This window comes from Mandrillus leucophaeus, unplaced genomic scaffold (assembly GCF_000951045.1).
Source record: "Mandrillus leucophaeus isolate KB7577 unplaced genomic scaffold, Mleu.le_1.0 Scaffold41, whole genome shotgun sequence".
In the NCBI taxonomy this organism is placed as follows: domain Eukaryota; kingdom Metazoa; phylum Chordata; class Mammalia; order Primates; family Cercopithecidae; genus Mandrillus; species Mandrillus leucophaeus.
Genome location: NW_012104365.1, coordinates 3840852 through 3851988, shown reverse-complemented (window position 1 = coordinate 3851988; position 11137 = coordinate 3840852). Strand labels below are relative to the sequence as shown.

Below are 11137 nucleotides of genomic sequence, written 5' to 3'. Positions count from 1 at the left end.
CTGGTCCACATCTGGGCCGTCACCACGTGTGTCCTGTCCACTGCTGGTCCCAGCTGGCAGCATGGAGAGGGTTCGAATGTCCTAGTTACGGAGGGAAGTGGGGCTGCAAACCCTCAGGTGTCAGACCACCCCTTTCCACTGTGGGGAAACACCACTTTTGCTCATCTCTTTGGCCCTTTTGGTAGCTTATTCCTTGAGGACCATGCTCCTCTCTGCTGGGGACGAGACTGCCTGCTGGTGGCTCTGTTTGTGTTTTCTGGGCCTTCCAGAGGGACTGCCTTTATTCTGCAGCCAGCCGCAACCCTTCCCACTTCTCCATGCTTGGGTGTGGAGTGAGGGCCAGGGCAGCCAACTGACAGCACAGCTGTCCTCTGCGTTTTCTCGGACAGAAGTCGTCGCAGGTCCGCCCACCTCCTGACTGCACAAGTCTCCACTGGGCAGACACTTTCGTGATACCATTCCAAATACAGCTGGGAAGGGGAGGGAGGGATTTTCTTAGATTTGTGTCCCCAGGGGTCCATCCTGGGGTGTTCTTGCCCCTCCAAGACGGCGCGCTGGGAGGGTCCGCTCCGCCTCTGACGCTGGCCGCCGCTGGCCGCCGCTGGCCACTGTGTACCTGAGTTTCTGAGCATCCTCCCGGGGTATGGACCTGCCCTGCCCCCCAAGAATTCACCCACTGACAGAGCAGCCACTGCACACAGTGCCTCCCTGTCTCCATCTGAGGTGCTGGCTGGCTTTTTTTTTTTTTTTTAATTTAAAAATGTAAAACTTTAAGCGAGACTCCGTTTCAAAAAAAAAAGAAAAAAAAAGCATAAAACTTTAATCATATGCTTGTTTTGAAGAGCAGAGGTTTCAGTGACAAACAGACTCTGTTGGCCTACCCACCCCCTTTTAACTGCATCTCAGAGGGGACTGCTTTGAATACGTGTATCCACGTGGCTCTGCCTGTACAGCCACCTCCTGAGGTTGCTGAGTGTCAGCTAGCGACTATCTGGCCACCTAGCCGCGGTCCGCAGAGCCCCGGCCCAGCCCACGCAGCCCTGGCCAGCTCTGCGTTCGGCGCGCACAGCCCTTGGCTGTGAACACGCTGTTTGAGTCGAGCCAAGTGCTGTGCTGCTTCTGCTTCCTGTGCAGGCAGCTGTGTCTCAGCAGCTAGAAGTGCTGCGGGCTCCCAGGTGCTTTTACTGCCCTACAGCCAGCCCCAGTGCCTTGGCCCTCTGGACCCTGCGCCTGGCCATGCCTGGTCCTCCCTTCTGCTTCATCCTTGAGAGTCCCCTTGTTTCCTTTGGGTTCAGTCCCATGTTTCCTGGATCCTGTCTTTTGCTTTCTTCACTTACTCCCTTGTTTAAGTGGCTTCTCCCTTCTTACAGAGTATACCTTTTTTGAGACTTAGTTTGTCTGAAATGTCTTTTTTTGCTTCTGAGCCTTGATGGGTGGTTTGGCCTGGCATTGAGTTCCAGGTGGAAGGTAATTTCCCGTGGGGTTTCTAAGGTGCTGGCCATCTCTTCCCGTTTCTGTGGAGCTCTCAGGGCTGCCAAGCTCTGCTTCCCTGTACTGTGGCTGGGATCTGTGTTTTTCCCCCGGAAACACGGGGAAAGTCTTTCCTTCCCAGTGGTCTGGCTTCTGCGGTGAGGCTGGTGTGCGCCTCCTTCCTCATGTTCACGCTGGCTCCAGCAACTGCTCTCCTTTCTAGCCTCCTCCTAGAATTTCTGTTGATTACCTGTTGGGTTTTCTGGAATGCTTCTTCACATTTTCTCATCTGTTCTTCCAAGTTTCCACTCTCTTTTTCTGTGCTGTATTCAGGGGGAATGCCTCGGTACTGTCGTCTGGTCATCCCAGGAATTTTTAATTTGACTGTTGTATTGGATAATCTTTGTGATTTTGTAGAGGGTTTCTTGCCTGTTTTGATCAGTTCACTGTTTTGGTGTCTGGGTTGATTCTGGGCCTTCCTCGGGCAGCTGGTGGTCTCTGGCTGTTTGCCCATCTGGTGGAGGGGCTGGTATTGAGCTGTGACAGTGACGGTGAGATGGGACAGACATCCTAACAAACCAGACACCCAGAAAGGCTGGGGAAGTTGGATAAGTGTTCTTTTAAATGAAGAATTTAGCGTTCTAGAAAATAAGGAAAACCAGCAGGGCTCAGACGTGGAGCTGGACGGCACCTCAGGGTGGGACCTTGTGTCCCCGTGGGCTGGCAGGGGCACCTGCCTCGGTGCCCCGATACTTGTGCCAGAGAACCCCATAGCCTCAGGAGGAGAGCTGGCGCTGAGAGCCCCTCAGGCCCAGGAAGAGCCCCCCACTGGCAGAGGGGACAGCGGTCCCTGCAGCCTGTCCTGTGCGTCAGGAGGGAGGAGATGCGTCTCTGAGAATCCACGGGGGCCTGTCCTCCCGGGCTGGGGTTGGGGCCATGCTCCCAAGTGACTTGGGTATCAGGACGGTCACAGCCCTGGGTTTGGCAGAGGTGAACGTGGACCCCTGTGGAGTGATGTGTCCTGACCTGGGCTACACAGGAGAGCCACAGACAGAGCCATGCCAGTGTGGGCAGTGCAGGGCCAAGAGGTAGCCCGGGCTGGGCCTCAGGAGGCCAGGGCAGAGTCCTCCACAGCCCTAGGCCCAGGGCTGGGGTTTGTGCTGAGAGTGCGGGGCAGCCTGCGGCACCTGGCGAGGGCATTTCCCCCACAGGTGAGGGTTCCCAGGATGCAGGTGCCTGTGTGGTTTTCACACAGCTTCACGTGCTCTACATTTTGGCTTCAAATACAGTAAAAGTGTTACCTACGAAAGGAATCAGGAAAACTATCGCGTGGGGTAAGAACCCTGGTGTTTCTCCTTAGGCAGGGTGGGATTCACTCACACTGGGAATAAGTGGGTGGGAATCGGTGATGGCATGCTGAGCTGGGGACGTGGGTCCCTGGAAGACTCCGGGGGAGGCACTGGTCACCGCAGGCCGCTGGTCGGGCTCTGGAGGGGTGCACACTGCTCCTTCCCCAGGGAGGCGTCCGGCGGCCGCTGCTGGCTCTGCATTGCCCTGAAGCAGTGTGGCCTTGAACTGCTGGGAGAGTGGAGAGAGTTTCACACTGTTTCAGTTTCAGAACCTACATTTTCACCATAATGAAAAATAGAAAATAGCTTAAATCTTCACCAAAAGGAAATTGTAAACACATTTTGGATGAAATTGTATGTAGCCACGGACAGTTATGTTTCTGAAGAATGTTTACTGCCATGGGAAGTGCACCCGGGGAGCGGGCAGGGAACAGGGAAACGGGCAGAGAACTGGGGCGGGTGGCCCCTGTGGTCCTTACGGCTTCCAAGTGCACAGGCTCACAGGTGTGCACGCTGGGTGGCACCTGAGCTGTGCCAGGCAGGGGAGGGGCTTCAGGAGGTTTCCATTGTTCTTGTACTTATCTGCACTTCTTAAATTTTCTGTGAAGAACACCTCTTTCTGTGGTAAGGAAGATACTAGGACAATTAGAAAAGGAAGTCCCAGTGTGGTTCTGTTAGCTGGACCCGGACACATTATGGTGGTTGTATGTGCACATTGGCTGGTGTGGGGTTTTGGTTATGCCATGAAGGAGTCTCCAGGAAGGTGGGATGGGGCAGAGAGAGGGGCTGCGAGCTGAAGAGGTTGCCGGGGAGGTGGCAGTGGCCACGGTGGCCCAGTCAGGAGGCAGGGTCCCAGGCCCCGGCTTCCTGACCTTAACTGTTAATGACCTTCAGGGCTGTGCCCCATCCCGTCACCACCTGGAGTTGCCCGTCTTGGTTGAACGAGGACGCTGAGGGTCTTTGGGACGGATATCGTGTTTCTTGTTACAGGTTTGACCTCTTCCTCCCTGACTCGAGGGCTGGGTATGTGGAGCCGGTTGTGCCTCTGTTTCCGAGAGCCCTGCTGCCTGTCATCCTTGGCTCCTCGCTGCACTCCTCACAAAGACCTCGGTGGGGACGCGGCCAGTGTCCCACGTGGCTCTCTCTGGGGTGCTGTCAGACAGAACCGTCTGCCCTGCCCTCGGGGTCCCATCTGTGGGGTGGGGCGGGGGCCACACCTGCCACATTTACCCTGCTGCAGGTGCAGAGAAAGGAGCAGAGGCACAGGGGCGGCTGCCTTTCGTAGGCCAGGTGCCGCCCATAACCACGGTGGATGACTCTTAAATTAGTTATATCTTGAGACGGAGTTGCACTTCTTTGCTTTGGTGTGAATAGATGCTGCTGGATTATTTGTCCGTACACAGAAGCTCATAGGACCCAGAACTGTGAGAACATCTCGGAAACATGGCTTGGATGCAGCTGTTGGTGTTCTGACTGTGCACAGACCATCACGCAGTGTCTGACTTTGCTTTTTGGCACAGTCAGGCTGTGATACAATAACCAGGGAGGCGGACAAGAAAGTCCCCAGTGGCAGCGCCTCCTATGTGCTGTTTGTTGGAAGCAAACCTCAGTTCGGCTTAGGAGATGTGGCCACTCATGCTTGGTTCACAGATATTTTCAGTGCTTCGAGAGGCTACATTATACCTGCCTGAAGTCACTTCTTGTGGGATGTTTGATTCTTCTCCAACTTTTTTCCTAACCACAAGGGACACTGGCCCCGACCATAGGGCACATTTCACAGTGACCCATGTCTGTTTCCGTACACTTTTGTGATGTCCAGAATGCCACTTTTATTTTGTTAGAATTTTAACAACATTGCTAATTTTGTTAATACTTTTTTTAAAAAAATGTATTCCTGTAAATATCTCTGGATCCTTTTTTTTTTTTTTGAGGTGGACTCTGGCTCTGTCGTCCAGACTGGAGTGCAGTGGCGCGATCTCGGCTCACTGCAAGTTCCGCCTCCCGGGTTCACACCATTCTCCTGCCTCAGCCTCCCAAGTCGAGTAGCTGGGACTACAGGTGCCTGCCACCACGCCCGACTAGTTTTTTGTGTTTTTAATAGAGACGGGGTTTCACCATGTTAGCCAAGATGGTCTTGATCTCCAGACCTCGTGATCCACCTGCCTTGGCCTCCCAAAGTGCTGGAATTACAGGCGTGAGCCATCGCACCTGGCCTTGGATGCAATTTTTTAAAGCACAAAGCTCCTGATAATTAAAAGTCTCTTCACTCACTATGAGATTGGCAGGTTTGACGCTGGGTGTGGAGGCACTGGGACACTGAAGCCTCCTTTATCCTGTTACCATCCCTGTGTGTGCACTTAAGTCTGCATCCATTATCGGCTTCTCAGAATTCCTTAAAAACATTTTTTTGTTTTTAGGAAATGGGGTCTCACTCTGTGGTCCGGGCTGGAGTGCAATGATGCGATCATAGCCCACTGCAGCCTCCAACTCCGGAACTCAGATGATCCTCCCACCCTAGCGTCCCAAGTAGCTGGAACTAAGGTGTGCCACCACGCCTGGCTAATTTAAAAAAGATATATTTTTTTTAGAGATGGGGTCCCACTATATTGCCCAGTCTGGTCTCAAACTGGCCTCAAGCGATCCTTCCACCTTGGCCTCCTAAAGTGCTGGATTTCAGGCGTGAGCCACTACACTCATCCTGGCTTCTCAGAACTCTTGAGGAGGAGGAGCAAGTGTCTCCAAATGCAGTGAATAAAGTGTGGGGTTTGAGGATATTGTATTAGGGTTCTCTAACGGGACGGAACTAATGGGAGAGGTGAATATATGAAGGGGAGTTTATTAGGAGAATTGACTCTCAGGATCACAAGGTGAAGTCCCACAATAGGCTGTGAGCACACTGAGGAGTCAGGAAGTCAGTCCGAGTCCCCAAATGTCAAAAGTAGGGAAGCCGACAGCGCAGCCTTCAGTCTGTGGCCAAAGGCCGGAGAACCCCTGGCAAACCACTGGTGTAAGGCCAAGAGTCTAAAAGCCGAAGAACTTGGAGTCTGATGTTCCAGGGCAGGAGGCATCCGCTCGGGAGAAAGATGGAGACTGGAAGACTCAGCCAGTCCAGTCCTTCCACGTTCCTCTGCCTGCTTTATCCCAGCCATGCTGGCAGCTGATTAGACGGTACCCACCACATGGACGGTGGGTCTGTCTCTCCCAGTCCGCTGACTCAAATGTCAACCTTCTTTGGCAGCTCCCTCACAGACACACCCAGGAGCAGCACTTTGCATCCTTCAATCAAGTTGACACTCCATATTAGCCGTCACAGACATGGGGTGTTTACCAGGTGTCTTGTTTTGGGGTCCCCAGGCCCCATGTGTGCTTGGGTGAGAGTGGAACTCTCCCTCGTGACTTGCAGCAGCTCTGGCGGCCACATGGCTGATGAGTGTCCGCCTGGCTTGAAGGCTGTTCTGGGCACTGTGGGCACAGACTCAAGAGATGGAGCCTTGGAGGCCTTTCCTGTTACTTCGTTCGTGAGCTCCAGGCTTGGAGATTCCAGCAGGTTATTTGCTGCAGCTGGGTGTTTCGTTTTTGTTTGATTTCTCCATGGTTTATTTTGAAAGGGATGTTTTGGGGGGAAGTTTTCTGAATGGGCATAAATGTGGCTTTTTGGATCAAGAATTTTAGATGTTAGCCCAGGAGAGGCATTACCGTTATTCTTGATACCACGCTGAGTTTCGAAAGAGCTGGAGCCCAGCAGCTTCCCAGACTCTCCCGAAACCTCTGAGAGTGCCCCAGCGTCATAGCACAGGAGGAGGAAGCCCCACGCTTATTTGTCAGGACCAACAGGAGGTTTTCAGGCCTTACTTTATCTTTTTTGAGGTTATTGTTTTCCATTCTCCATAAAGGGGAGGAAGGAGAGGCTGGGAAAGACAGTGGCCGCCCCCTGTGCCCTGCGGCTTGGCCAGCGTGTGATGGGTGGTGGGGACGGCCAGTGGCGGTGCCTCATTGCACGTGTGTTTAGTTTCTCAGCTCTGTGGTGCTGGGCCGTCTGCCGAGTCCTCACGCGGGAACGAGTGCAATGTTTATAGCCCTGTTCCCGCGGCTGCATCCCCACCTCTGTCATGGGAAGTTAACATTTAAAAGTTGGACCGTTGTGTTACTGTTTCTAATGGAATTTGTGATCTAACTGGTTGCTGTTTTTTGAAGCTAAAATTAATGCCAAACCTAAATGGTAGGATTTGCTTTCCCACGATTTAGCTCAAGAACCACGAAGGGCAAATAGTTCTCCTTTCCTAAGGGTTGTGTCGCATCTCTGCGCCTGTGTTACGGGTGTCAGGGCAGCGTGGGGGCAGCACTGTCCCGCCTCCCGAGAGGAGGGTTCTGGTGAGGAGCCTCGTGGCCCACCCTCCTTCTGTTGGGTCTGGGCGTCACAGGACAGCAGGTTGGGAGAACCTGGAGTGTGGGCCGTAGACATGGTTGTGACCTCTAGGCCCAGCCCAACCGACATGGCCGTGGCACAAGCAGGAGGTGGGAGCAAGGAGACTGGCATGTCTGTGGGGTGTGTGGGCCGGTTGGGGGCATGGGGGCACGTGATGTGGCCAGTGGAAGCCATTGCTACATTGCCTTGCTGTCCGGCTCATTCATAAAAGGAAGGCTCAGGTGCCATTTTTTTTTTTTCAGGGCCTTTTAGCAACCTTTACAGTTTTCTCGTCTTGTATACCATCGTGATTCACAAGTGTGTTTCGAGTTCGGGGGATTCGTGTGTTTAAGACTTGATTTCCTTTGTTTCCTTCTCACAGCTGTCAGCTTTCCCTGGGTCGGGCCAGGGTCTCCTCAGGGCTCTGGGGTGGGTGCATTCCTGACGCCAGGTCTCCTTTGTCTGCAGGAATGGTCCTCGTCCGAAGTGAGAATGGGCAGTTGTTAATGATTCCTCAGCAGGCCTTGGCCCAGATGCAGGCGCAGGCCCATGCCCAGCCTCAGACCACCATGGCGCCCCGCCCTGCCACCCCCACAAGTGCCCCTCCCGTCCAGATCTCCACCGTACAGGTGAGTGCACGTGTGCCCTGGAGTGTGAACCCCTTCCCTGCCCAGCCCCTCTACCCACGCATGCTGGGGAAGCCTGCAAGGGCCAGGCATAGCTGTGGGAGTGAGGACTGGGAAGTGTGTGCGGTGTCCGGTCCCATCCAGGATGGGCCAGGACGGCACTGCTCTCCTGTCCTTCTCTTGGTGGCAGGGCCTTGCCCAGCTCAGAGGCACCAGCTCCTGCAGCCCACCGAAGGGCTGGCCGAGTGGGGTCAAAGTGAGCAGTCCAGGATTGGCCGTCCTGGCCCCTTCCCTTCTCTCCCTATGGCTTCACCTTCCTGTGCCTGTCCCCTCATCTGCAAAGTAGAGATCGTGCTAGGACTCCACTGGCAGGACGCCACCAGCGCTGCATGGAGACTCTTAAGGCACCAAGAGTCCTGGAGCCTCTGTGTGCGAGTGGGGTTGGCTGCTGTTGTTAGGGGGCGCATGAGGGCCACACACACACAAAACCTCGTCAGCCTTCAGGGCCGAAGCTCCTGACTCCCGAGTTGTGGTAGGGAGCATGGATTCTGACTTGGAGGGCAGAGTGCCCGGGACTCGCCTTTCCCGGCGTGTGTCTGTGTCTGGCCCCATGACTGTCACCTGCACGTGCCCGCACGCTGCGTGTTCCTGCTCCGTCTCCTGCCGTGTTTCCCTGGCACTGTGACCCTGCTGCTCTGAACGACCTGGCAGGTTTGTGAAGACTGGAATGACTTGATCAGCGTTCTCTGCCTGCCACGTGACCTGCGTACCCTCTGGAGTCGTACCTTTGTCCCATAGACGGGGACGTGGACGGACGTGCCGGAGGCTGCCAGAGACCACCTAGATCTGAAGTAGCACAGAACGGTGTCCTCAAGTCTGCAGCATCTGTCTGCTGAGTGGGATGCTGTGGAAGACACTCGTGGCTTCACTTGCACTGTGGGCATCGCGTTGCAGTCTGCCATCTGCTCTTTCCATGTCAGTCTCTCTCTGACAAACTTCATGGGCTCAGGACTTGTGGTGTCCCTCTGTCCCAAGCAGCCACCTTCCTTCCCCTCTCTGGCACTGACTGGCCATCTAGCCTAGGGGCGGCCACATCCCTTCCCCTCTGCGGCACCGACTGGCCGTCTGCCTTTGCACCCTTGTTGGTGATTGTTAATGAGGTCACGAGCCAGCAGCACGAGGACTCATTTCCAGACACTGCGTTCTTCAGAGACGAGTTTTTGTAGAGATGCTAAGAAGCCTAGTGATATGTTTATTGTGATACAGGAAAATGTTTGTCATACACTTGTTCTTTGGTAAGAAAACTTTAGAATTACTGTGGCTTCATTGCAGATCATGGAGAAGCCTGGGGCCCACTCGGATTATACTAGTTACATTTGGAAGGAATAATTTCTATGTACCTGGGGGTGGGAATTCCTTTTACTTGCGCTTGTTTTAGGTGACTCTGCTTATTTTTCAGGCACCTGGAACACCTATCATTGCACGGCAGGTGACCCCAACTACCATAATTAAGCAAGTGTCTCAGGCCCAGACAACGGTGCAGCCCAGTGCAACCCTGCAGCGCTCGCCCGGCGTCCAGGTGAGAGGGCGGGCGGCGGATCTGCTGAGGCTGCAGGGGCCATGAAGCCTGATTTCTTTGATGCAGAGATCAGGCCTTAGGAGTTTTTTTTTTTTAAACTGGATACTAAGTCAAATTTGGGGAGGAAGGTTCTCCTTGAAGAAAGTGCTTTTTCTTTGACCACCAACATGGGATAAGTCAGGATCTCTTTTTTTTTTCTTTTAGTCACACAGAATTTAACACCAGCAGCACTGTTCAAGCTTTCCACCATGTTGGAAGCTTTAAAACTATGTGCTTACTAATACTTGATCATAAGGCATGTCTGAAGCAGAAGCAGCCTGCGGTGAGGACAGTGTGTGTGTGCACATGTGGCCTTGTGTGTAACCATGGGGATGGCAGCTGTCGCTGAGATGAATGTGGCCGAGGCGTCATTCTCACTGTTGCAGGCACATGGACTGTAATTTTCACCGCACCCTGGGAAGCAGATGAGCTCGCTTCTTTCATCTCGTGATGCGGCGCTTATGCTGAGGCGAGAGAGGTTCTGGGACTCACTCCTGGCCATGCCGCCTGCAGGGTGCCTGCCACGCCATGCTGCCACCTGCCACTCACGTCCCGTTCCGTAGTGAGAGCATAGTTCCAGAAGGGTTCTGCACCCACCCAGGTGGCCGCTGGTTTCTAGAACAGTGTTTTCATCTGCGGAGGGGGGCGTGTCCCAGAGCAGGTGCTAGCCCCTCTCCTAGTGGTGCTGATCCTCCTGACAGCTCAGCCTTTGGCCTGCAGAGCCCAGAAGGGTTTGTGTGCAGGCCAGGCTGTTCTGGAGGGGGCGGTGGAGGTGCGTGGAGGGGAAATGTGTGCAGGCCAGGCTGTTCTGGAGGGGGCGGCGGAGGTGCGTGGAGGGGAAGGGGCTAGCTGGTCGGACGCACCTGGTGAGGGAAGCAGCCTTCTCTGGGCAGTCAGCAGGAAGCAGCTGGGAGAAAAGTGGTTCAGGGGTTTTTCTTGGTCTGGTATCTGTGAGCGTCCGTGGATGCGCGGGTCTCTGTGGTGTTGGTCACTGCCGGTGAAGCACCTGCCGTGAACCAGGCCTGGACGCGCTGCTGACGGATCCAGAGTCCTTGCCTCAGTGCTACAGACCCTGCTCCCATTGCTCAGTGGTGAAATGGAGGCTGAGCCCCGGGGGTGTGGACTTCAGGGGCAGCTTCCCCCCCACCCGGCTCTTCCACCCTCACAGGATCTTGTCCCGGCTGGCTGCAGCTGCAGCGGGTGAAAGCGGGTGGAAGGGCGGTTCGGTACCAGGGAGATGTGTGCTGGCCTTTGGTGCAGGCCCTGCCCTCGGTGTTTTCCCTGAAGGAGCTTGCTCTGTCCTGTGCTCTGATTGGTGCGTCTGGATTTTTGGGTACAGTGACTTTTCTGAGAAGGTAGTGAAGCTTATGGTTAGGTTTTTGCATTATACTTAGTGGCAGACACGATCTGGATATGATCTGAGTGAAATATGTGTTCACAGGAGCAGAAGTAAGTGTGAGGAGTCAGTTCTGATGGGAAAGAAAACTCCCAAAAGATGAGATGGGTCCTGGGCACTCCTGGGGTCCGGAAGCAGCAGCTTGGTGTGTCATTTTACGTTTTCTTCCCTGGAGGTTTTTATTTGATGTTTTTCAGTTAACAAAATCCATGCTTATTGTTACAAGTGAAAAGATACACAGACTTAGAAACAGCCCGTCTGCCCTGCTGTCTC

At 54.2% G+C, this 11137-nt stretch overlaps 1 protein-coding gene across 1 annotated transcript in view; it reads left to right on the top strand.

Moving 5' to 3' along the window:
- Window positions 1–11137, top strand: part of TAF4 (TAF4 RNA polymerase II, TATA box binding protein (TBP)-associated factor, 135kDa) — a 110845-nt gene that overhangs the window by 39644 nt on the left and 60064 nt on the right. The window contains exons 2-3 of the mRNA XM_011992342.1: window positions 7693–7853; window positions 9310–9429. Coding sequence (XP_011847732.1) covers window positions 7695–7853; window positions 9310–9429 — 279 coding nt within the window. The 5' untranslated portion in view covers window positions 7693–7694. The remainder of the gene's footprint in view (window positions 1–7692; window positions 7854–9309; window positions 9430–11137) is intronic.